This window comes from Gossypium raimondii, chromosome 10, assembly GCF_025698545.1.
Source record: "Gossypium raimondii isolate GPD5lz chromosome 10, ASM2569854v1, whole genome shotgun sequence".
Classification (NCBI taxonomy): Eukaryota; Viridiplantae; Streptophyta; class Magnoliopsida; order Malvales; family Malvaceae; genus Gossypium; species Gossypium raimondii.
In genome coordinates this window covers 1,688,974-1,714,915 of record NC_068574.1, presented here as the reverse complement: position 1 = coordinate 1,714,915, position 25,942 = coordinate 1,688,974, and the positions used below count along the sequence as shown (strand labels likewise).

Genomic DNA, 25,942 nt, shown 5'->3' with positions numbered 1-25,942 from the left:
GATGGTCGAATCCAAGCCATCGATTTATCGGTCCAATTGATTCGATTAAAATATTAAAAATTAAAAAACAATTCAACCACCATTTCAAATATCATTGTATGGCATTACACATGTGATAATATATTTTCCACATAAAATTTTGTAAACGTCAAAATTTATCGTTCCATAAAGATTGAAATGTCAAAATTTAAAATGTACAATCAAAATTAGTAGAATAACTAAATCTATAACTTATGTATAATATAAGGACTACTAATAGAATTTATCCATTTAAAATCTTTAACACAATTTTAAAAAGAAAATCCATGTGAGAGGGAGAGACAGTAAAGTGAAGTGAGACACACGACATCGATGTTTTTTTTTTTCGTTGTTGCAGCTGTCTCTATGTTATTACATGAAAAATAATAATAAATAAAAAACATAATTTAAAATTTTTTTCTTTCTATAAAAATAAAGGAATGTGTGTATTTGGATGACAGGGAAGGTCTACCGCTGTGGGACTCACCGGCGATCCATTTCTCGACAAAGAAAACTCATAAACCCCAAAAATACAAAACCCCCAAACCCCCCAAAAAAAGCTTAAAATCCGCCATGGAAATGCTTAACCGCTAAAGCAAAAGGTCCCCTCATAAAATCTCCTCTTCTTTTTGTTCTTTCGAATGCTCCTTTGAAACGTGGCGTTGCTTCGATTTATGGGTTTATTTCCGATTCGTTCAACTTGTTTTTAGTTGAACCAGTATTGGATGATGGCGTATTATTATTCCAAGCTTTTTTACTCGTTCCTAGCTTCAGCTCTGATCATATTTTCTCTTCAAATTTATGGGTGTTTTTTTTAATGGTTGGTGGATCAAGATCCGGTAATAGTTGATAGTATTTCAGTTTTTTTTCCTCCTCCTTTTTGATTGAAGAAATTTGGGAACTTAAGCTTATGGTTTACATTTTTTTTTTATTTTCTATTTTCACTTCAATCTAAAAACCGAAACTTTACTTTTAAAAACCATTTTTTTATTTATCTTTTCATAGTTTCATTTTTTGTTTTAAATCTCAATGAGGTGTTTACAATAGTAACAGCCACAGCCTTAGATCTGACAAATACTCCATTTTTATGTGTTTTTTCCTAAAAAAAATATTTGTTACTGGGATTTTGGTCTTTGTTTTTTTTTTCTAGATTTTTGGGTGTCGGTCTAATTTCTAAATTTAGAATGTGAAACATATATATATTTTTTCGCCTTTGAGATCTGGCCATTTTGAGACCCGCACATGCATATACACAAGCTTCGTTTTTTTTCATTCTTGGTGGGAGCCAATAGCTTCAACATATTTAAACACCCTTTTAAGTTTTTAAAGTTTTAATGGCTTCCCCTATTTTTTCTCTTTTCCTCCTCCATTTTTGTTTCCTTATCTTATTTGATGAAGCTAAGCAAAGAAGAAAATGGGGTCTTTTTCTTATTATTATTTATGGTGTTTTAGTGAAAAACAAAATTAAGTAGCTTATTAGTTGTATCATTTACTTTGAAGACCATTGGATATAACTCCTTTTTTTTTTTTTTTGGCTTTAAATGCAATTTCCTGCAGGTTTTGAGGGTAATATAATAAAGCTTTGATTGTCTATGAAGACATTTCAATCATGGAATGCACTGGTCAAGAAAAGAAATGCTTTAGCTGAAGGGGTATGTTCTTTCGTTTACTTTAAGCTTGAATGCCTTGGAAAATAGAAGTTTTAGTAGTGTTTAGGGTGTATTCCTTCACGATAAGTCTTCGAAGTATCGTTGGTTCGGAGCCGGCAGATCCCTCAACTGTTGATATTATCCTCGAGTCGAGTCGGGTTTTGTCTCTTAACTTTGTTGAGAGCTTGAGCTTGAGGTGGGGTTCGCAGAGCAAGCCACCTACCGAGGGCATGTGTGAGTCACCTACTCTGTTGGGTTTGAACCCTGACCTATAGGCTCTTGGGTAATATGGTACCACTTGAGCTGCATAGATCACCAGCAGGTTGACCAGCTCCACAGTGCGTGATTCACAAGCCACCTAACGAGGGGACATGTAAGTCTCACACTCGGTAGGGTTTGAACCCCTGACTGATAGGATATAGGTCATCTTTTGGGTAATATGGTACCACTTGAGCTGCATAGACCAAGGGGTTCAGTCGGTTGCCTAGTGGACGATATTTTGAAGATTTCTCTTGAAGGACTAGTCGGCCCCCTCAACAAATAGTTTTTAGTTTAAAGCTTCTAATTGTCTAATGCTGTTGCAGGGAAATTGTGGATTTAAAATGAGGCAGCTTCCATTTATGGGAGTTATTTGTACAGTTATGTTGTTCATTGTGTATAGAACTACGGATTATCAATACCACAAGACAGAGGTATATGCCAACTCCTGTTTCTCCCTTCATTTCAATGGTTTCAGTTTATGGCTTAGTAGACAAAATGGATTTGTTCTTCCTGGTATTGTCATGTTTAAGGGATCTTTTTTGTTACCTTTTTGGCTCACTTGTTTCATATTGGCAATGGTTTATTGTGGAACAAACCTGTTTGATAATAAAACCAAGAAAAGCATCTTGTAAGGCTTACTATACCTATATTCTAATCCCTTTTAAATGCTTTTTTTTTTTTCTCTTATTATCAGATGGAAACAAGATTTCACCCTTTTGCAACAGTTAAGGTAAAAAACATGTCTTAATTACTAGCATATACGTGCCAATTTGGTTTTTAGTTCCTTTCTGTGCTATATTGTAGAGCTAGGAAACTTCTTGGTTATAGTTCTTATTGTTATGTGCTTGCTTTGTATGCTGTTTGTATCATGTTTGTGGCTAGGATTACTGGTCTTGGAAACTAAACGAGTATGTTTGTGCCTAGGATTATCATTTGCATCTTGGGAAATTAAGAGGTTTGCCTCGTGGCATTATGCAAGCTCGTTCGGATTTGGAACTAAGGCCTCTATGGTCAAGCAATTCACAGTCAAAAGTGAGACGCTAATCTGTTTGTTTGTTGGCATGTTTCTCCTTAAATGTGTAGTAGCATATGATCTCGGTAGGGCTAACAGGTCGATGACTCATTTTTATCTTTTTGTTATGGCTATTTCGTTGCAGGCTAGTGCTACGACAAATAAGAACTTGCTGGCAATGCCGGTTGGTATCAAGCAAAAGGATTATGTTGACGATGTTGTGAAAAAGGTATTGCATCTTATCCCGTTGATCTTTCAAATTTGATGAATTTGCACGTTCTTTTTTCTAATTTTGTTGAATTCAGTTTCTTGCAGCGAATTTTACCATTATTTTGTTTCATTATGATGGTAATGTTGATGGATGGTGGGATCTTGGTTGGGGCGAGAAAGCCATTCACATAGTAGCTCATAACCAAACAAAATGGTAAGGCTCGATGCTGGTGAAAAGTTTCTTTGTTCTATATCCTGTTGAATGTGTTGGTGGATGTGTATGCTTGTATCAAAATCAAAGCACTGCAACTATTGTAGGTTCTCCTGAATCTGTTTCTGATGAGTTTAACTTATGTTATCTCCGGGATTCAAAATATAACACATTTCATAATTCGAGCTATAGGATAGTCGGGATAATGATGTTTTTTAGTGGTTTTAGCTTTTAAGTTGGAGTCTTCCAGCTTGGGACTTATTGTAGAAAATAGTGTAAATATTCTTTTTGGTACCTATGTTTGGCTTTGGTTACACACAATGTACCTATCACAAACAGTGTAAACTTCTATTTATGTGGTCCAATGAATATTTGACACGTGGCAATGATGAAGATTTGGGAACATCGGTTAAGCTTAGTGATCTCTTCCCTCTTTCAGGTGGTTTGCAAAGCGCTTTCTGCATCCCGATATTGTGTCTGTTTACGACTACATATTTCTCTGGGATGAAGATTTGGGGGTGGAGCATTTTGACCCGACAAGGTAAATGGCTTTTACAACATTTCCGTTACACGCAATATTATGATGTTATCTCATGTTAACGTGGTATTACGTGTTCTTGAATGATAATATGATCTTCTCTTGGGTTTTCTCAACAATTTGATTAATCGGCAAGTCTTCCTTCTCCAGGTACCTAGAAATTGTGAAGTCGGAAGGTTTAGAGATTTCTCAGCCAGCTTTAGACCCGAATTCAACAGAAATACACCACAGGATCACTATACGTGCCAGAACGAAAAAGTTTCATCGGTGAATGAGGATTGTCCATGACTATTCATAAAAAGCTTACATATTATTACTCATATAATACTTATACGAAAAGTTTTGACAATCACAGGAGAGTTTATGACCTCAGAGGTAAAACGAAGTGTTCAAATTCGAGTGAGGGGCCACCATGCACTGGGTGAGTTATTCTACTATCAAAGAACATCTAGTGTCGTTATCTCGTTAATCATTACTGTACTAATTTTTAGTGATTTATTTGTAGATTTGTGGAGGGAATGGCCCCTGTTTTTTCTAGGTCTGCCTGGTATTGTGCATGGCATCTCATACAGGTAATTTTGCATGTTGTCCGTTTTTCACATTTAATGATGGCTCTGCCTTGTATTTCCACATGATCCCTTTTTCGGTCAATTTGCAGTTTGCAGCTTTAGACGTGTATCATGGCACGCATAATTTTCTCATTTAGCCTTTTCTTTTGCTTTCATTCAGAATGATCTTGTACACGGATGGGGAGTAGATATGAAACTCGGGTATTGCGCGCAGGTACAATTCAGTCGATGCTGTTTTCAACTTGCTTAGAAATAAAATGCTTACTATCGATATATATGTTATTACTCAGGGTGACCGCTCGAAGAAGGTTGGCGTGGTTGATAGCGAGTACATTGTTCATAAGGGTATACAGAGTTTAGGGGGCAGCGGCCATCCCACAATGAGGACAACCATGAAGGTTCTTGCTTTGCCTGCTTCCCTTCTCGTACTTTCTGTATTTTTCTCCTTAATGTGTCAAAGCCTGTCTTTGGCTTTCAAGTTTTGTCTGAATTTTTGTTTCTTTTAGTTGTTGGAAGCCTTTATTATTGCATTACAATTATAGTTGTCCCTGCACCGAGTCATTTTGTTATCTTTTCATCAAGCTAAAACTACGATAAGTAATTCACTCGGTTTCTTAATCGATTTTCCCGCTGATGTGCAGAGACACGGTGCTTCAAGCTTTGATCTAAGAACCGAGGTGAGATTCGTAATTGTGAATAGTGGCATAGCCCTTACAGGAAGAAACTGATGCGATAAACAGATATTAGGAAAGCTCCTCTTGATATTTCAATGCTTATCACCCGATATTATAAACCTTGTAGCCAGAGTTTTAACCGGGTTTCTCCCGATGAACGAATGCAATTCAACGATCCCCCAACCCCTGAAAAACGAGACATAACATAGCCTTGTGGGACACGATTATGTTTAGATTCTTCATATTCTAATACAGTTTACATTAATGGCATTGTTTCAGATTCGGAGGCAATCCACTTGGGAACTAAAAGTGTTTAAAGAGCGATGGAATCAATCTGTGGAAGAAGACAAGAACTGGGTGGATCCATTTTTAAGGTATCAAAGGCGCAGCAAAAAACATAAGCGACAAGACAACTGAGTTTGTCAGCTCATGGTGGGATCATGGACAATGAATATATGTTAGTTTATTTTTTGGGGCTGGGGGCTTACTGGATACACATACAGTTGTAGTTTCATACATTACACCGAAATTTTTTTTATTACAGTTCATATAGCATTTGCTGGATGGGTCTTAATTATTTCATTATTTGAATAATTTTTTTCTCACCAATGTGCCTTATACTCACGATCGTAGCAGACACATTGTTGAACGTTAAATTTTCGAACCTTGATTAAGTGCTCTATATTAGTAAAGGAGCTAACCCCATTGTTGTAACCTCTTATATAAGAAATAAAATGCAATTTAATTTCTAATACAAGAAGTGTGTTTTTATTGACCCATTTTATATATAAACATTAAACCCTAACTTGCAAAACAGCCTTTTCTTCCAAAATCTTTTTCCAAAACTATGAATTTATAAGAATGACTTAGCACCCTTTTTTTTTTCTTTTTATAGCAAATCAATGAACAAAATTTATGAAAATGACTATAGACTAGAACATTTCCAACTAGCATCAACAGATTTGATGATTCTTTCATGTAGTTTGGCTCCACCACAAGCGATTATACCTCGATCGAGACCTTCCAAGAAGGTACCTTTGGAAAAATCCAATGGGGAACCTCCCGCATCAGTTACCACACCACCAGCCTCTTGTATGATGATCATGCCGGCCGCGTGATCCCATATCTTTTCCTTGTACCCTGTCCTTGCGAACTTCATGAATATTTCGGCATCACCTCGTGCTATTGCTGCGTATTTCACCATGCTGTATACACGCAGCGGTTGCTTCCTGCATTTGACAAAAAAGAACTATGTTCATTGCTTTGTTTTGATACATAGTCTAATGCATGTAGAATCTGAAAACATGACTCGAAATGACCCGACTTGAAGCCTTAAACACAAACAAGCCAAATCTAGATTGACCCAAAGCCAAAACTAACACTAAACTTGAAATGACTTGAAAATCTAAGCTAGCCAAGCCCTTAGGTTTGATGAGATCCCATAGAACAATATATATAGAACTTTGAGTTCCAAAGGGATATATGTGTATATATGTATATGTACCTAAGGCCAACACTGTGAGCTAATCCTGCAGTGAAGGAGTGGCTCGAATTTGACTTCTCAACCGGTTCACAGAAAGTAGCCAATGCTGGATCATCGATGGCAGATACTCGTATCGGTATTGCAGAGTTCGGCCATGCTAGCAGCTTATTTGTCTGGTGTAATGGTTGCATCCAAGCCTTGCCGCTGCCTTTCGTTGCATAAAGTACACACCCTTTATCCCATGATTCAGATGTTGTCGGAGTCAGTTTAGATATAATTCTATGATACCGGTGGTGATAACTTAGCCATTCCTTCTTCTTTGGGTAGTTCGGGCAACCTAGAACACCGAGCACGACTTCTCCGTCCTCTATCAATGCTAAAGCGACAGCGTATTGATCACCGCGTACGAACCCCAATGTACCATCAACAGGGTCGAGTGCCCAAAAACTACCAGTAGGACCTCCTTCTGAATTGCATCGACCAATGGCTTCGAGAACATCGGAACTCCCAAGCAGCTTTTCTGGACCCTTGAGTCCGAAATGAGGTGCTTGAACTAGACAGTCATTGACTGTTTCCACTACAGCAGATAATAACCCTTTTGAATCAGGTTTAGAAAGGCTTTCGACATCTTCTTCGGCAAGAATGGACACGTTTCGACACCCGAAAGATTTGGATAGTATCCAGCTAATGGTTGCTTGAACACTCCAATCTGGTTTTTACACAATATTTGTGATTTTACTAGACCAAACACCATTCACATAAAAGATGAAACTTCATTCACTATAGATCATTGCATAACAGTAGTAGAAATCTCAAGAAATCAAAGGGACTTGCACTTGAGGAACTAAATATAACCAGCAACCAATGAAAACAAATGAAAAATCAAAGTACCATAGAGGCTCCTGTACTAGGAATCAGATTGCATTTTGTCCCTTTTACTAAAAAATAATAAGCAAATTAGTCCCTATCAGAGAGCAAATTGACCTTTTATGTTAAAAACTTAATCCATTTCTATCCTACTTTTAAAAACTAGCATGACTGACAGAATAATCAAACGATGTACTTTATGTTGACGTGCAGAGACCAATTTTTAAAAGTAAAAATAAAATAAATTTTTAATAGGACTAATTTGCTCTTGGATCTAAGACAGAGAGACTAATTTACCCATTTGTTGTGTATAGAGGACAAAAGGTAATTGAACTCATATTGCAACTTTTACCGGAAAAGCAGAATTATCTCAAGAACCCCAATTCACAAAAAAAAGGATTAAAAACCAGCACAAATTGGATTGGTCATAGCTCCCACAATGAAGCAACAATTTGAACTACAATGAACCACCAAATATGCAGAATAAACATGAAAGAAGCGTTAGGCTAGGTCCTAGAGGAACTAAATATACCCAACAAATATATAATAAGAAACCGATAAAAACAAATGAAAAAACACCATTATCTCAAGAACCCAATTCACAAAAATGGAGTAAAAACCAGCACAAATTGGACTGGTCATAGCTGCCACAATGAAGCAACAATTTGAACTACAACGAACCATCAAATATGCAGGATAAACATGAAATAAGCATTAACCTAGGTCCTAGAAGAACTAAACATCCCCAATATATATACAATAAGAAACCATAACCAACAAAAACAAATCAGAGAGCAGCTTCATCTCAAGAACCCCAATTTACAAAAAAAAGAGCACAAAATTTGATTGGTCAATTCATACCAGCCACAGTAACAGGAGAATTATCTTCTTTAGAATGGATTTGACTATTGGTTTTAGAAATCAAACTCCCTTGAACTTTCTGACATAGTGAACAGGCCATCTGGACAGCCTTTACAGCAACATCCAATTCCTTGGAATACTTGTCTGGTCCTAAAGAGGAAACAACCAGATTCCTCTCATCTTCCATTACTGAAGAAGAAGGGTAGTTTTGGCGACACTTTAACTGAGAAACAATGTGGAAAAGCTTCTTCTTTTGGTGGGTTTTTTTCCCATACCATGGGAAACAAGTTCCAACATGGATTGTTGGTGTTAATTTGTTGGTGTTGTTGGTTATTCTGGTTTGTCCCAAAACATGGGGGGCTCTGAACACCAGGCTTGTGCAATTTGAAGGCATAATAATGATTACACACTCAGCTCCAACTTTGAGGAGTTTATATATATATATAGTTAATTTAATGAGATATGTAGCCTGAGAAAGTTGACCGCAGACCCTGGTTTCTTCTTTGAAGGGGAAGAAGGAAGGTGGATGTTGGTGTTACTTACTTTTTGCCCTCTTTTTATATTAAACTAAAGTGTCCTGGTTCAACCAATATACCGTAAGTAGTCATAAATCAAAACATCTGATTGTTTAAGTTCATCTTGAACGCAAAATTAAAAAAAACTAAAAAGTTTTTAAAAATTCTATACATGTGGTTGTTTCCGATTTGGTATCATTATCACGGAACAATGTTTGTGACAGATTTCAACTTTAAGTTCTTGTTAAGTTCAAAAAATATATATTAGATATAAATAATCAAATTCAAGAGAAAATATACATTAAAACTCTTCGAGAAAAATATACATTAGAACTGAACTTGTGATCGAACTAATCAGATTATTAATCTGACCGGTTTAATTAAATAATTATTAAAAATTTATGAAAAATAAAAACTAAATTCAACCGATCTGAACAAATTCAAACATTACTACCACATCCAATACCTCTTAATAACATAACTCGTTTAGTTCCCATTTATTTATTGATAACATAATCTTGCACATTTATTTACTTAATCAAATATTACTTTACCATACATAAAAGTTATTATTTTAAAATCATGAACATTTCTTTTAATAATATGATTTTTAAAATTCAAATATGAATTTTATTATTAAAAATAGAATATATTTTACTCATGGACCCGCCTCCTTTAAATCGTCACCGTCCACACCAAAGCTCTAAACTAAGCAAAATTTGGTAACTTGAATCTCAGCATTTTAATAAATTTGGTAAAGAATCTCTAAAAAAATAATAATTTAATGTTGATAATTTTGAAAGTGAGCAACCGAGGATAATTAATTACGGTATTAATTTTTTCGTCAATTTTACATAATTTTGATCGATATAATAACAAATTAGCTATCATAATTTACACATTTTATCAATTTGATCATGATTTAACAAATTTAGCTCACAATATTTGTGTAAATGATGAGGCTAAATTTGTTAATTTTTTTAAATAAAGACCGGATTAACAAAATATGTAAACATCGAAGGCTAAAATTATTATACTAATTAAAATTATGTACAATTTATGAAAGACATTAACACCGCAATTAATTGTCATCATTTTCAAAATTGGCATGGATTAAATTATTATAATTTTTTAGGAGGGACTAATTTACACAATTTCAAAATTAAAAGGGACTAGAGAGATATTTTACTAATATATTTAATATACATTAAGGGTGGGTTTGGATGAGCGTTTGAATGTAGTGTAGTGGGTTTAGCTTCCTTTTTGTCTCACACTACGATATCTAATCTCACTATCACTGTTGTTTTTATACTAACACCGTAAATCCAAACTCACCTTAAAACACTTTTTAATGCAAATTTGGGGTCACCATGATTTCATCAAATACGTTTAGCCCTGCTTTTTCATAAATGTAAATCCAAAGGGGTCAACAGCTACGAATCTTACCTGCTGACCGAACACCTCACCAGATTCTTTTTAAAAATATATATATTTATATTGTTTGATATTTGAGTTTTTTTTAATCTTAATTTAGTACATAAATTTTGATTTTATTATTCAATTTAGTACTTAAATAAAATGATATTATATGTCTTAATGAATATTTTACATGTGTACTCTATAATTAAAACGAAAAAAAAAGTTCAACTACTAAATTAAATATCTAAGCCAAACTCAAGTATCATACTAAAAACACTCAGATACTAAATTGAACATTTAAACTAAACTCAATCATCAAATAGTATATTAACCTTAAAAAATTTCCGCTAAGGGGTCAATTCCTTATCCACATTCCGTTTATCCCATGGAAAAGACTAAATCATGTAGATTAAAGAATATTTAAGAGAGTGACACATGATCGTTCTATCACGCTCATGCACAGATGTAGAAGACCCAAAATGACTCAGCTTCTAAGGTTCCTATGGCAGACACTTGTTCCAAGGAGTATAAAGGAATAATATTTGATACACTATTAGTACATGAGTTTCATACACTATCAATGAATAACAATAGGGGCGAACAAAATTCGATTTGATTTGAAACAATTAAAAAATAAATAAATTTCGAGCTAATCAAATTGATTTGTTCAAGTTATTCGAGTCAACTCGCATAAGTAATTCGACCTTCAAGTTGAACTGAATTTTAGAATTCGAATAACTCGAATAATTTGAATATTTCGAAGAATAAACTGGTGTAAATACTCATTTGGTCTCTGTCAATATTGAAAATGAACAAATTGATCTTTCTCAACAAATATTACAAAAAAATTTTAAAAATTATTTTAAAGTAGTAGATGCTTGCTAACCATGAGTTTTAAAGCTGCTTCATTCTCTAGACGAAGATCGAACCCTTGATTACTAGTTAATGTAAGAGAGACTCTTGCCATCTTATCTAACTTCCATGATGAATAAAGCTAAAAGCGAAGATAATTTTGACATTAAGTTTACATATTCAGGAGTCATTAAAAACCTTTTAACTAAGGAAGATAAGCTTATCATTCCTAAAGGTAAGATTAATTTCAAATAAATTATTTAAGTTTATTTTGCAGAATTTATATTAAGTGATTTTTTTTGGATAGGTAAATATCATCGATTGGATACAAATTTTATAATAAGACGTGGATTTATTGCACTATTTAGAGGTACATGATATCATTTGAAGGAATGTTCCGCTCGTGAGTTTGAAAATGTTAAAGGACTATTTTATAAATAGTACAATGATAAAATTACATTTTAACCTTTATTAAAATTATAATTTATTTTCAGTCAAAAAAATTTCTAATTACATCCTTAATTATAGGAATGTAATTGAGCCAAGTCAAACCCGAATAATAACAAACAAAAGCTCAAACTCAACTCTAAATCCAAGACACGATACTCAAACTCGATCCAACATTATTTTTTAAATTTCGGACTGACCTTGAGTCATGCCTTGGTAAAAATTATAATTCAATTTTGATCTCCTAATATAAAAATTCTAACTTCGTACGTTACACTTACATCCCAGCCAGGTCGTCACTGTAATTTGTTAAACCCGTTGGGCTTCTATTTGCATGTATGGTGCTTAATTCATTTATGGAATGGTTCAAGAGCCCATGACTTGAATTTAGAGAACCAATTGTAATGGGCATGGATTTCTCCATGGAACTGTACATGGAAACTGAAATTTATAATATCCAAATCATACCCACTAATACTTCTCTTTAGATCTATTCATGAATTAGATAATGGATCGATTTTTTTTTAAATTTTTTTACTCAAGTCCGACTCAAATGGATAGAGTAACTTATAATTTAGGAGAATTGATATATCTTCACATGATGAATTTTTTTATGATATTATAGTTGTTATACATCCTTACGGGCTTAGTCTAGCCCACTTAAATGGTCTATTTCACTGAAATGAGTAAAATCAGCTCGAGAGTAAAAAGATAAATTTAAACCTAGTTCAAAATGAGCTGAGTTGAGTCGATTCATGAACACCCATTATCACTACTTAGTATGATGATAAGTTATTTTTCTTAAATTTCTTACTTAAAGCTCTGCCCAAACCAATATGGTAGCTTATTTTGTGGGATTTGATGAAAAATATTATATGAAACAGTGACGCCACATCATCTTTATCTCTTTTCAAATAGTTTAATGCCACATCAATATTTTTATCCTGAAAAAAATCGAATCCAAATGAAAGTTCTGACATTCAAGATGAAATTGCTAATTGATGTGACATTAAATTGTTAAAAAAGTGATAATATTCCTGTTTCATACAATCCCTTCTCTACTTTTACATGGTGAAATCTTCAAGATATTATAATTGCTATATTTTCTCCTTTCTTATCAATTCATGTTTTCTATATAGATATATTTAAAGTTTTATTTTTATAAAAAATAATATATAAATTATAAATTTTATCTCATTTTATCTTCAAAACACAATACGATCCGATAATGGTGTGACACATAATATATTCTTATTAGACATTTTACACTTTTTGGGTAAAATAAAATAAAATTGACGACATAGGTATCACTTTGGACAAAATATAAATATCTAAACGAGAAAAGTAGAATAGCTTAGAAGCCAATTTTGTTAACATGTTACATGATAAAGGTTTAGTATCTGTGATGTTCTTAAGAGGGTTAGCCATAAACCCAAAAGAATTAATATCCGTGAATTATAGAATAGATCCAAAACAAAAAAAAAACCACTAACACTATTGCAGAACCAGCTGCAACACCAAGAGACCCTCAGGCCTTAACTTAGAGTTGGTATATGGAAAAATAGTTGCTTGCAATTGTGAAAAAGAGCCAACCATTTCACATGGACCTACCAAAATAATCTTATACAATTTTTTTTGACACACTATACTATCTCTAGAGAAAGTTATGGCAATCCATACAAATGAACTCGATAGTTGTATTGTGGGTGTTAAATGTGGTAAAGATTCCAATCCAAGAAAACAAAAAGAAAATTAGTACAACAACTCCAAGCAAACTTCATTCAAAGAGCTGCAGAGAAATTGAAAGGTGACTTAAATATTTCCTCAACGTAACATATATATATATATGCATGTTGATTGGTTCATTTAAGTTAAGCATTTACATATATTATCTCATATAGAAGAAACATTGTTGAGTGCAGCGTTGATGAGCTGTTTTTTCGTTTCGATGAGTTCATCAACACTTCACTCACTGATGTTTTTTTTTGCTCTTTCCCCAACAAAAAAAATACCCCTTTTTTGCAATATTTTGTGACTTAGTATTTGTATTGCAGCATTGATGGTTAACCTCTGAATGCCAATAATTTTTGTGTTTGAAAGGTAGAATTGGAACCGGAGAGAAAATGGGACCTGCAATGGTCAATTCAGTATATCAAGAAAAAGGATGAGTTTTTCAAGGGTTACATCACTATTTTATTATATATGTTCTGTAGAATTCATGAAAAAATAGTTTAATCTGCAGCAGCATTCCAACGCATGTTGAGTTGAATGATAAGAAATTTGGGTTTGAATAAACATTGAGATAACTTTATTCTTATTTTGAGATTCTAGATTTGTGTCTTGCACTTAAAAAAGAAATCTGCAATATTAATGTTCTGCAACCTATGGTAAGAAAAAACAAAAAAAAACAACATGAAATTAGTATATTTTCTGCTGCAAATTAGCTAGAGGAATGGTCAAAGACATTCAAATGAATAAAAAGAAGGGGAAAATTTACAAAAAAAAATCCCCAAAAAACAGCTAAAAGAGACGTTTATAAATATTTCACTCATTAAAAGCTAATTAATAAAAAAAACTCGAAAAACCGATAGCTTTTTTCGATAAAAACTGTCAAGCTTTCCTCTCTGTGCATCATTTGGAAAGTTTCCAGGACCAAACAGGACTCTATATTTCTTCAGAATTACCATATCTGCCACTTTCCCTTTCACTCTTTCACACATACTCTTACTGTTCCCAATAAACCCTTAATCTTCAACTCTTTTAAGTTTTTAACCCTTCCAAAAAACTGCTTTCTCCTCTTTCTACTCTAAACCCAAATCTTTTTCCCTGTTTTCTCGAGAACCCCATTAGTTTTTCCGGGAAAAGATTTGATTTCTTATTCGGGAAAGTTAGCCAAACAGGGGAATGGAGGGGGAAGGTGCTATACCGGACCATCTCCGGTGCAATCGAACAGACGGGAGACAATGGCGGTGTAAGCGACGTGTAATGGAAGGAAAAAAGCTCTGTGAGCTTCACCATATCCAAGGCCGTCATCGACAGAATAAACAGAAAGTGCCGGAATCCTTGAAAATGCAAAGGAAAAAGAGGAAAAAGAAGGTTTTTGAGAAGAATAAGCTTGAAATTAGGGCAAAGTTGCTGAAATTAGCGAGGCCGGTGAAGAGGAAGCGAGTGATCGGAGGGGAATCGGAGGCGTTAGATGAAGCTGTTCGTAAGATGAAACTGAAGAGAGGGGATTTGCCATTGGAGCTTATAAGGATGGTTTTGAAAAGAGAAGCTGAGAAGAAGAAAAAGAAAAGGAAAGAAAGTGAGTGTAGTGATTTTGATGATGATGATGATGATGATGATGATGATGAAAAGGGTGACTTGATGAGAGAATTGCCTAATGGGTTAATGGCTATTTCTTCGTCAAGTCCACATTTTGATAATGCAGGTTCATGCTCTGGTTCTGGTTCGGCTTCCGGTTCTGGTTCTGTTTCAGGTTCTTGTATTAATGTTAAAGTAGGAGAAACTGATAATAATGCTGTTGCCATTACCAGAAGGCGGTTTCGGTCTAAGAACATTGAACCATTACCTGTTGGTACATTGCAGGTAATTTGTATGGTTTTATTTTGAAATTTTTATTAATATCTTCTTGTTCTTTTTGAATTATGGGATTCTTGCAGGTTCTGCCATACAAGAAGAATGGAGCAAATTTGAGGAGAGGGAGAAGAATAAGGTGCCATTGGTGTCGAAAAGGCGGTGCTCCTAATTTGATCAAGTGTTCTAGTTGTAAACAGCAGTTCTTTTGCTTGGATTGCATAAAAGAACAGTGAGTGACCCTTTTATTTATTTTTAGTTCTGTTTTTGAATTGTGATTGTAATGTAGATATATCATATATGTTTGTTAATTGACAAAGAAGGCAAATCCTGTGCTACATGAGAATGTATAGTTTATCAAAATGCAATAGCTTTAAGGCATAATTTCCTGTTTCAGCCAACTTGAAATGATGCATTCAAAATGTATTTAGCCTTTGTCTCATCACTATAATTTGAATGTGGTCTATAATGGATTTTGAACCATTTGGTTGTGGTTAAAACATGGATGTTTATTGACTCTTATGATGTTGAATTGCATACAGCTATTTTTTTAAGCGAGAAGAAGTTCAGGTAGCTTGTCCGGTATGCCGTGGAACTTGTGGCTGCAGGGCCTGCTCAGTGAGTCAACGTAGAGACGATGAATGTAAGGTCTGATATCATCTGAAACACCTCAATTTTGCAATGCTGCTTGCATTTTTCCGCACTGATATCTAATGTTTTGCCTAATACAAAAAAGTATTTATATTTCAGGAGTTTCTAAGGGACAAGATCAAAGTAGACAAGGTGTTAGATTTTCATTATTTGATCTGCATGCTCCTTCCTGTTTTTAAGCAAATAAACCAAGACCAGAGTGTTGAGATTGATGTGGAGGCCAAAATTCAAGGTAATTTACAACGACGCATCTTGATTTTTTTTATTATTATTATTAAAGCATTCTGTTTTAATCAGTGGAAGAGGTTGTGATGTCTTCTTGTGTATCATAGGCAAAAAACTCTGTGATATTCAGGTCCAACCTGCTGAATCTGGTGGCAATAAGGAATACTGTTGGTATGCTCGTTATTGCTTAAAATGTATTTCATAAAATTTATGTAATTTTGTTTTTGGTTGCTCTTTGGTGATGATATTAATTCTGGAGCAGCAGTTACTGCAAGACTCTCATTCTGGATTTCCATAGAAGCTGCCCAAAGTGTTCATATAGCCTCTGCTTAAGTTGTTGTCGGGATATCTTTCAAGGGAATTTATTCGGAACTATCAAAGAAGTTAACTGCAAATGCCCAAAGAGAAGGAAAACTTGTTTGCCCGGTATTTGCCTTTCAGATAGGAAATCTGTAAGAATAACCAGGCAGACCTCTGACAGTAGGTATTCTGATTCTTTTGTATCATTGCCTAGTCAGAAAGCTCCTGATGGCAGTGTTCCTATCTCATGCCCACCTAGTGAGTTTGGTGGTTGTGGTGATGGCCTTCTTGATCTGAGATGTATTTTGCCGCAAAGTTGGTTCAAAGAGCTGGAAGTAAGTGCTGAAGAGATAGTTGGCAGCTATGAATTGCCGGAAGCATTTGATACTTTTTCATGCTGCTCCTTATGTCCTGCGACAGATGATGAAGCCAAAAGGGTGAAGCAGTTGCAAGAGGCTTCTAGGAGAGAGAATTCAAATGATAACTTCCTATTTTACCCCACTGTATTGAACATTCATGGTGATAACCTGGAGCACTTCCAGAAGCATTGGTGTAAAGGCCATCCTGTAATATTTCGGAATGTTCTTCGGACTACTGCTTTAAGTTGGGATCCAATATTCTTGTTTTGCTCATATCTTAAGAATAGTGTTGCCAAAGCTGAGAACGAAGAGCCAAGTAAAGCTACAACTTGTTCAGACTGGTTTGAGGTTAGCTTTCTAAATTACAATGCCATATCAAATTACAATTTTTGGAGTTAAAAGGAAGATAAACTGGTCCTCTTTAGTTCATCACTCCATCTCCATAATCCTAATATAAGGCATTCATTAAAGTGCATTTAAACTTCCATGTGCATCTATCTTCTTGATTCTGTCGTATGCCTACCAGTTATCAGATTTCTTGCTTGTCAGTCATTTTGTTTTTATTTAAAAAAATGATCGTGAGAGTTGGCATTTGAGTTCTTTTCATTATGTTTGGCTGCCTTCTAGGATCTTAAGTGAGGTATAAGTTATAAACAATTTTGCCTTATATATGCTGGCAGGTTGAAATTGGTATTAAGCAGTTATTTTTGGGGTCATTAAGGGGGCTGGCACAATCTAGTATGTGTGATGAGAAGCTGAAACTGAAGGGCTGGCTTTCTTCTCCTTTATTTCAAGAACAATTCCCGGATCATTATTCTGAAATCATTCAATCTTTACCACTTCGAGAATATATGAATCCTGGAAGCGGCATTTTGAACATTGCTGCAAGGTTGCCACAAGAAATCACAAAGCCTGACCTAGGTCCATCTGTCTCTATCTCTTATTGCAGCAGTGAGGAACTTGCACAAGCCAATTCCGTGACAAATTTGTGTTATGGTTTATGTGATATGGTATGTCTATCTCTATCCTTCTCTTTTATCTTGGCCATTTTATCCCATTTGGAACTTGGTATGATGCGCATTTTATTGAAGTTATCTTGATTGGAACGTAACTTGCTTTTGCTCTAAGATAATTGTTAATGAACGGTTCCTATATGTGTGTCTAATTGATCGACACAAAGCTTATATATAATATAATTATTCTGGAGACCCTTTAATTCGTATGTTCATTATCCTTATTGTAAACATCATACAGATGTAAGTAACCTTTGCCGTTTATTTGTGTTTCTTTCCTCCCTCCTATTCCAGGTTAATGTTTTGGCACATGCTACAGATGCTCCTGTTTGCATGAAGCAACTTAATAAAATAAGAAAGTTAATGAAAAAGAAAAAATTTCAAGACGAAAGGGAACTTGCTAAGACTCACCTTGATCAAAAGATGGCTAATGAAGTGAAAGAAAAATCTAAGTCAAATGGTGAAAACATAAAAGTAGGATTGAATGGTATGATCTATAAAGAAATGCATTCTCGTAACACAGTTCCAAAACTTTCTCGATCACCTTCTGCGGTGCATGATGCACATGATAAGGAAGACAGCTCTGACTCTGACTCTGATTCTGATTCCGACTGTAATTCAAATTCTGAAGCTGCACTACATCCATGTGATACCATTCACGGCTCAGAAGCATTAGAAGATCAGGAAATCTTTGGGAAAAGAACAGATTTGGCTAAGTCTTGTGGTGCAGAATGGGATGTCTTCCGCAGACAGGATGTTCCAAAGCTTATGGAGTACCTTAGAAAGCATTCAAATGAGTTTGGTCATACATGTGGCTTTCAGAAACATGTAAGGCCAGTTATGAGACTTGACAATGTGCTAGCAGAATGGACATAATGCTGATTGTTTAACACTCCTGCTGTAGGTGGTTCATCCAATCCTCGATCAGAATTTCTTTCTTGATACAAGTCACAAAAGGAGGCTGAAAGAGGAGTATGGTGAGTGTACTCGGTTTTGTTATCTCTTGTTATAATTAAGGACAAACTTACTGAAATCCTTTTGATCTTGTACTGCTTCTAGAAATTGAGCCCTGGACATTTGAACAACATGTTGGAGAAGCCATAATAATTCCAGCTGGCTGTCCATACCAGATTAGAAACGTTAAGGTAACACATACTACCGATATCTTTAGTCTTGAATAACTGTTACAGAACTTACTGATTGATGTTATCTGCAAATTTTGATATGCTTCTCCACTTTTGCAATTTTATGAATTACAAGTTATTGTTTTGCTTAGAAATTTTACCAATTTATATGGCTGTAAGTATTCTTTTCTTTCCTCTGACAACCTGTAGTCCTGTGTTAATGTGGTTTTGGACTTTGTTTCACCGGAAAATGTGACCGAGTGTATCCGGTTGATCAATGAATTTCGTCTGCTTCCAGACGATCATAAAGCCAAAGCAAAAAAGTTTGAGGTAAATTTTCAAAATATGACTTAAGTTAACAGTGTTCATTTTCTGTACTAATGCAAATATAATTCTGGTTTTGCTCCTAAAATCAGGTTGAGAAGATGGCCCTGTATAGGATTAGTGCAGCAATAAAAGAAATCCGCGAGCTTATATGTTCAGAGTAAGTTGCTTTTGGAATTATTAAGGTCTTTTATCTGCAAATAGCAATGATATTCATCAACTACCACTGAAATTACAACTATAACATAATGTCTCATTCTTGAGGTTTAGGTCCAGTGCTGAGCTCAGTGAGTAGTTGAGGGTGGATTAAAGAACAATGGCATGTAATGTAAGAGATTCTCAGTTTATGGCTATTGCTGCTGGCGACTTCTGCTCTTATGGTTTTTTTTTTCCCATTTTTGAAGCATTGCTCTCAGCAACTAGCATGTGGCATTCACAGAGATTTTGATGCAATTGTCCATTCTATCTCTCCCCCCACTGTCCATTGAAGTTGAATTATATGAAACTCGGCCAGTTTGCTGCAATTGAGTTTGTAAATGTGTAATATTCATCAACCATGTACTTTATACCCCAGGATGGAAAACCATTCATACTATTTACTTTTTTCTTTGAATATATAACCACAGTTAATTTCTCCCATTTGTTTATATGAAAAGCTTGAAATCTGTACAATTGTCAATTGACTCTTGCTGTTTTTGATATTAAGTGCAAAACCATGCAATTCAATTTCTTTACACAATTAACTTATCTCCTATGAAACCCTTTTCATCATTTTCGCATTGTATATAAGGTATTTGTACCGAGTTAGGTTACATTTGTCTTTCTAATAAAAAATAAATTAATGTATTAATTTTATTAAAATTTCATTAATTTTATTGTAAAAACTGATTTCCATGTCAAAATGTGATATAATTTTTAAATGTGATGTACGATCTAGTTATACAAAAGAATTAATTTATTTTTAATTTAATATATTAAGACTAATTTATCTAACTTATAAGCAATCTGAAATGAAATTTAGCACAGGACCTCCATAACTGATATTACAGCAAAGAACAAGAGATTTACAGCCTAGGAAATGTCATGTGATGCCCCAAATGCATTACAATACATATAGCTTCAACTCATATAAACATTCCAACCCTAAACTAATTAAGTTCATCGACTGTTTGTCCATCCATTTTATGCAATGAATATAAAGAAAAAAGAATAGTTTTTTTGACTTTTTATTCCTCTCGTGTTGCCCTTTAACTGTTTTCACCTGTGAGTCATCAGGGCTTAAAGATATAACAGCAATGAATAGGGGAAAAGTAACAAATAATTACATATGGATGAAACTTAACATAGCTCAAAATTTCAAGTTAAAAGATCAATGATACTCATTATGCTTTTCACGACCGGTATATTCTAGCGTCTTGGCTCTATCAAAATTGTTTCTTTTTTTCTTTTCTAGAAACAGAAATACATGATCCTAAAGATCCCTTGGGAGGATGCATTTGGCTAACCGTACTTCGGATAATGTTCTACGGAGCCATCAACCCATCGATAGTGTAAGAAAGAGATTTTGCCCAGTCAGCTTTGAGTAGCAATGTTTGTAGTGTTTGCATTACATCATATCCTGGATCAAGTTTCCTTTGCCAACCCTACAAATTTAAACAAGTACCAAAATATGATATCGAATTCAATCAATAATCTAAAATGGAAATAATGACTAGGTTTATCTTCATATTATGAAGGCATTTCTACAAGTTGGACCTAGGACTATTATGAGACAATCCTTAGATGGGAATACATAACATCTATTTTACTCTGACGACTATGAAAATATCTATTTATTTTGTTTCCTGCTGAAAAACAGAAAGCACGGTAAATAAGCATGAGTAAACATATGGACGATAAGTTATTTCTAGCAGGTAAATGATACCAAAAGTAGAACGAATTCATATAAGACATCTCAAATGTTTGATCAAGACGATACCTCAAGAACCAAAGTTGTGACCATCACAGTGCATACATTGCCATCAATATTGACTTTATGACGCCTTACTTTCTCAAGCAATTCTTGCATGCATTCAGCCGGATGGACTAGATCACCCTCCGGAGTACCCCAGAAAGTGAAGGCTTCTTCTACTTCCTGTTGGAAGTTGGAAAAAGGTATTAAAAAACCAAGCAGAAAAAGATATTCTAAATTGGAACAATGATGACTGACCATTAATGCATTCATCTAAAATGACAAACCAACAGATGATGGAGGATAAAGAACGGTTTGGGTTAATCTATATACATCACCTCGATAAAAGCCTTTGGGTTTGGGCAGTTTTGTCTTTGTGATAGTCTAAGCGTGCACTCTGCAGCAGTATGGCCATCTCTACGGGCAACAGCCTTAAAAAATTCCAATAAATTAACACGATCACCCTTTGAAAGTTCAGCAGTCATGCCTACATCAAGGAAGATGACATGAGGCTTTGTTTTAAAAAGCTGTTTTCGAGAAGCCTTGCTTTGAGACACCCGAACAAGGATATTTCCCGGATGCATGTCAGCATGAATAAAGTTGTCAACCTGAAAGAAGAGAATTGTAATTTCTAGAAACCAGAATTGCCATAATTTAATTCTCAAGCAGACAACATAAAAACCTTACCAGAAGCATCTTTAAAAGTGCATGAGTTCCAATATGAGCGAGTGCAGACTTAATCCGATCATGTCCTTCAAGGCCATCAACATAGTGTGCAACACTTTCCCCTTGCTCATAAGTTTCCACTAAAACTGCGGGATGCACAAGTGGATACACAGGCTTAGGAAAAGAAACATCCCTCCAGCTTCGGAAGTTGTATATAAAACGGTTCAAATGGGCAGCTTCCCTTGCAAGGTCAACTTGAGACATCATGAAAACAGCAAACTGCTGGACGCTCTCATCCAATCTCAACCATTTCAGAGTAGGGATGAATGTTGATAATTTAGCCACCGAGTTGATAATCACAAAATCTCTCCTAATTGACTCACCAACACCAGGATGTCTAACCTTTACTGCAACTACCATGGGCTTGACCCGCTGACCAGGATAGCGGAATCTCAAAGAAGCCCGGTGCACCTGAGCTATACTTCCAGATGCCACAGGTTCTTCTTCAAAAGCCTCAAAAATTTCAGATAGCTTACGGCCAAATGCTTTTTCAATAGTTTTCTTTGTGTAGGCAAAGCTATGCTCAGGAGCTTTGCTGTGAAGCTCTGACAGTTTGATGCATAGATCTCTAGGAAAGAGATCTGGTCTTGTTGCTGCCCATTGACCCCACTTTATGAAAGCTGGACCTGCTTTTTCAAGTGAGCGATGCACAACTTCAAGCCACATTTTCCTGAACTGTGGACCAAATGCGTTGGCAAATGGTGCCATTATTATGCTAGGAGAGAACAAAACCGCAAGAAACAAAGCTCTCACCAGCAAAATAACACCTTCTACAGCTGAAAGTAGTATAGCAGAAACAAAAGCGTGTCCATCTCGTGCACGCATTGATAAAGTATTCTGAGATGGGTAGTAATCTGATTCTATTAAAGTCCTCTGTGCCAATGCCATTCGTCCACATGTCAAGCCAAAAATACCAGGTACTATCAAGTGCGAGTGTGACAAAGCTAAGCTGACCGCTTGAGCAGTCGTGCTTATCTGAGGGAATGTTCGACCACCGGCAGAACATTTTTGTGTAAGCCTTTTCCAAGCAACTTGGGCACGATGAGTTAATGCACTACTTGCAGAAACGAAGGAACGGTTCTTGGCAAAATAACCTCGACACAACCCTTCCTTTGTATTCTGCAACAAGAATGGAGCCTTTCCTCCACTGTTGAACCTATAATGGGAGAATACTCTATACTGCGGCAAACGCAACCTGACAGAAACCACTGTCGCATATTTCCTAAATTCCGAACGGTTCAACCTCTGGTTCGAAATAGCAGATTCCAAAGCTTTCCTAATATTTGCAAATCTCAAAATTCTGCATTCCAACAATTCACTCATCATCTACCATGTAAATTATGAAAAACCTTAGAACCAATTCTAAATCTTACACAGAAACACAAAAGTATTAAAAACCCAGTCTTCAATTCCACTCAACAAAACAGCAAGAAGTTTACTTACTTTATTTCAATAAAACTCAAGCCTTTAATGTAATAATTCAAAACAATTACACTTTGCTACAGCCCAATAAACAGCAGAGTAAACCTTCTTCAATAACATTTCATTTTTTATTTCACTTCCAAACTGTTTATAACAAAAAAAAAAGGCTTTAACACCATTAAACACAACTAATCCCCCAATAAACCCAAGAACCCTTTAACAAACCCAGAAAATAAAAAGTAGAAATAGAGGTTAAAGAGACGAACCTGGACATGGCGATATAGAGAGAGGGAAGGTAAAAGAGGGAGCTTTGAAGAGGCTACAGTGCTAAGGCGGTGGAAATTTGAAGTAGCAGAAGAAGATGCTGTTGAATGCATTTTCTCATGGATGATTCTCTTTCTTTTCGTGACCTAGCGGCGGTAGAGGAAGAAGAAAGAAAGAAGGAGAGAAAGATCAATGGCTGGCTTTGATGGGCCAAAACTTTGATTGGTTTTCATGGGCTTCATTCATGCTAAAGCTTGATCGGCCACCCCCATACCTTAAGTCCTTTAAGCTAGAGATGTTAATTGACTCCAACTCGAAAATTCAACCAGTTAATTCGAATAAAAAAATTGAAATGATCTTTATTAAAAAAACTCGATTTGATAATTAAAAGTTTTTAACTCACTCAATTTAAACCTGAAAATGATTCAAGTTAAAAATCTCGTGAGTTTAGAATAACTCAAATAAGATGAAATGATTTGAACTCGAGCTCCAAATCCAACAAAAAAATCTCGAAATGATTAAACTTGAAAATTAGGATAATCTGAGCTTGAAATGACCAGAACTTAAACTTGTAACTCCGACCTAAACTCAAAATTTTGATTCGATTAATTTGAACTAAAAACTAAATTAAATTATTAAAAAAATCAACAACTTAAACCTATCGAACTTGAACACAAAAATGACATGCACTCAGAATGACTATAGGGGCAACCTCTGAAATGGACATTTACATTTCAACCCCCTTAAAACCATTAAGTTATAAAATTATATATAATAAAATTACACTTTACTCTTAAAATAAATAAAAAAAGTTTGTTTTTTTTCAAAAATGACGAAATTATAAATTAATAAATGATAAAATTATATTTTAACTTCTAATTTAAAGCTACTCAAATCTAAAATGACCCAGAATTAATTGTCAAACCTAAATAAAAAATCAAAATAATCAAACTAAAATAATTCGAACTTAAACAGTAAGCATTAATCCAACCCAAAATCAATAAATTCACTAATTAGAGTAATGGCTAAATTGTGACAGTTCAATTCAAGCTTAAATATTAATATATTTGAGCCCATTAATCATTTACCGGAGATGAGCCTTAATTTTGGAAAGAAAGAAAAAACCCTTTATGATTTGATAGGATTTTATACGCACCTGTTTTGCCTTCACGAATAGTTCGGTTAAAATCGAATTAATCAATTGAATTGATCTAATTCGCTTAATCGGTCGGTGATTGAATTTAGTTCAGTCGGAAGTCGATTAATATTTTTTTAAAAATTTTGATTATCAATTAATTCGGTTCAAAATCAAATAATTAACCGAATTAACCAAAATAAATAATATATTTTTTATATTAACAATGTATTTTTTGAACTATTAATTTTTATATTAATCGAAATAAATATTATATATTATATTTTTTTGAACTATTAAAAAATAAAATGAACATTAGTAATGTATTTTTATATGTTTTATACTTATTTTAACCAAAAAATAAAATATATAAATTTCGGTTAATTCGGTTAACCGGCCGAATTAACCAAAATATTTTGGTTCAGTTAATGTATTTGAAAACAATTCGATTTGATTAACGATTAAAGATTTTTACATTCCGAGTAATTCGATTAATAGTAATTCGGTTCGATTAATAACCAAATCGACCGTTTAATCACACCTAGCTTAGCTAGTGACAATTTCCACCTTATAAAAAAAGATAAAGCAATTTTTCCTTTCTACTCACACGTTAATTTTGAAATTTGACAATTTTTTAAATTTATTTTTAAATTTAGATTTCATTAAAATACGATGATACGATATTCTTTTGAAATCACACGTTTTGAACTTTTTAAAAAATTTCATATAAAAATTATTAAAAAAATATATATGTATTTTAAAAAAATTCAGATAATGAAGTAATAAAATCCACTAATATCATATTATCATATTTTAATAGAACCTAAATTTTAGAACTAAATTGAAAAAAAAAGAAAGAAAAAAGACGACTAAATTCATAACAAGAATAGTCCAGCACCAATTAACCATTTCTAAGTCATTTTCCAGACAGCTAGCTAGCTAAGGTTGGATTAACGAAAATTTACCATTATCCAATCACATACACACACATATATACAATACAAAAAGTCTACTATCTTTGCTCACAATTCACATTACAAAACGTTTTCTTATCGTCACATCTACGAAATATTCCATGTTTTTGACATATTAGAATTTACCTTTCATGCTTTGGGGTCAAATTGAATTATAAGATATTGGGTTCATAATGCAAATTTTCATCATTTTATATGTTATAATTTTATAAATTTTAAGGGCTTAAAAGAAAATTTTACCACACAAAACATCACCCTTAATGACATGTCATTTAAAATAATATATATTGTTTATTATAAATGAGGATTTTT

The 25,942-nt window shown here is 34.3% G+C and overlaps 4 protein-coding genes across 10 annotated transcripts; 2 read left to right on the top strand and 2 right to left on the bottom strand.

Annotated features, from left to right (window-relative positions):
- Positions 1–451: 451 nt before the first annotated feature.
- Positions 452–5,747, top strand: LOC105776743 (uncharacterized). Of its 2 annotated transcripts, none has more exons than XM_012599615.2 (15): positions 452–620; positions 1,576–1,670; positions 2,252–2,359; positions 2,623–2,658; positions 2,853–2,960; positions 3,086–3,169; positions 3,246–3,364; positions 3,801–3,902; positions 4,050–4,166; positions 4,255–4,320; positions 4,405–4,471; positions 4,629–4,682; positions 4,759–4,866; positions 5,110–5,145; positions 5,422–5,747. In XM_012599615.2, the coding sequence occupies exons 2-15, from the start codon at positions 1,611–1,613 to the stop codon at positions 5,557–5,559; spliced, it is 1,203 nt and encodes a 400-aa protein (XP_012455069.1). In that variant the 5' UTR covers positions 452–620; positions 1,576–1,610; the 3' UTR covers positions 5,560–5,747. The 2 variants fall into 2 exon arrangements, with proteins under 2 accessions (XP_012455069.1, XP_012455071.1); XM_012599617.2 differs by lacking the exon at positions 452–620 and adding an exon at positions 635–857.
- A 79-nt stretch (positions 5,748–5,826) lies between these two features.
- Positions 5,827–8,898, bottom strand: LOC105776742 (PAP-specific phosphatase HAL2-like). The gene is made up of 3 exons (XM_012599614.2): positions 8,354–8,898; positions 6,647–7,334; positions 5,827–6,371 (listed from the first exon to the last, which is right to left on the bottom strand). Exons 1-3 carry the CDS (start codon positions 8,745–8,747, stop codon positions 6,068–6,070), a joined length of 1,386 nt encoding a protein of 461 aa, XP_012455068.1. The 5' UTR covers positions 8,748–8,898; the 3' UTR covers positions 5,827–6,067.
- A 5,259-nt stretch (positions 8,899–14,157) lies between these two features.
- On the top strand, positions 14,158–19,837 carry LOC105776528 (lysine-specific demethylase JMJ28). Of its 6 annotated transcripts, none has more exons than XM_052622908.1 (14): positions 14,158–15,174; positions 15,249–15,394; positions 15,705–15,805; positions 15,899–16,045; positions 16,146–16,209; positions 16,301–17,045; positions 17,378–17,707; positions 18,005–18,538; positions 18,615–18,687; positions 18,770–18,855; positions 19,045–19,164; positions 19,251–19,318; positions 19,423–19,486; positions 19,563–19,837. In XM_052622908.1, exons 1-13 carry the CDS (start codon positions 14,491–14,493, stop codon positions 19,451–19,453), a joined length of 3,129 nt encoding a protein of 1,042 aa, XP_052478868.1. In that variant the 5' UTR covers positions 14,158–14,490; the 3' UTR covers positions 19,454–19,486; positions 19,563–19,837. The 6 variants fall into 6 exon arrangements, with proteins under 6 accessions (XP_052478868.1, XP_052478869.1, XP_052478867.1 ...); XM_052622911.1 differs by having other exon boundaries at positions 14,159–15,174; positions 19,429–19,486; XM_052622909.1 differs by having other exon boundaries at positions 16,304–17,045; positions 19,423–19,837.
- Positions 19,838–20,354: 517 nt separating this feature from the next.
- Positions 20,355–23,744, bottom strand: LOC105776529 (uncharacterized). Its single transcript, XM_012599233.2, has 5 exons — positions 23,524–23,744; positions 21,797–23,135; positions 21,448–21,717; positions 21,137–21,292; positions 20,355–20,801 (listed from the first exon to the last, which is right to left on the bottom strand). Exons 1-5 carry the CDS (start codon positions 23,529–23,531, stop codon positions 20,682–20,684), a joined length of 1,893 nt encoding a protein of 630 aa, XP_012454687.1. The 5' UTR covers positions 23,532–23,744; the 3' UTR covers positions 20,355–20,681.
- Positions 23,745–25,942: the final 2,198 nt, after the last annotated feature.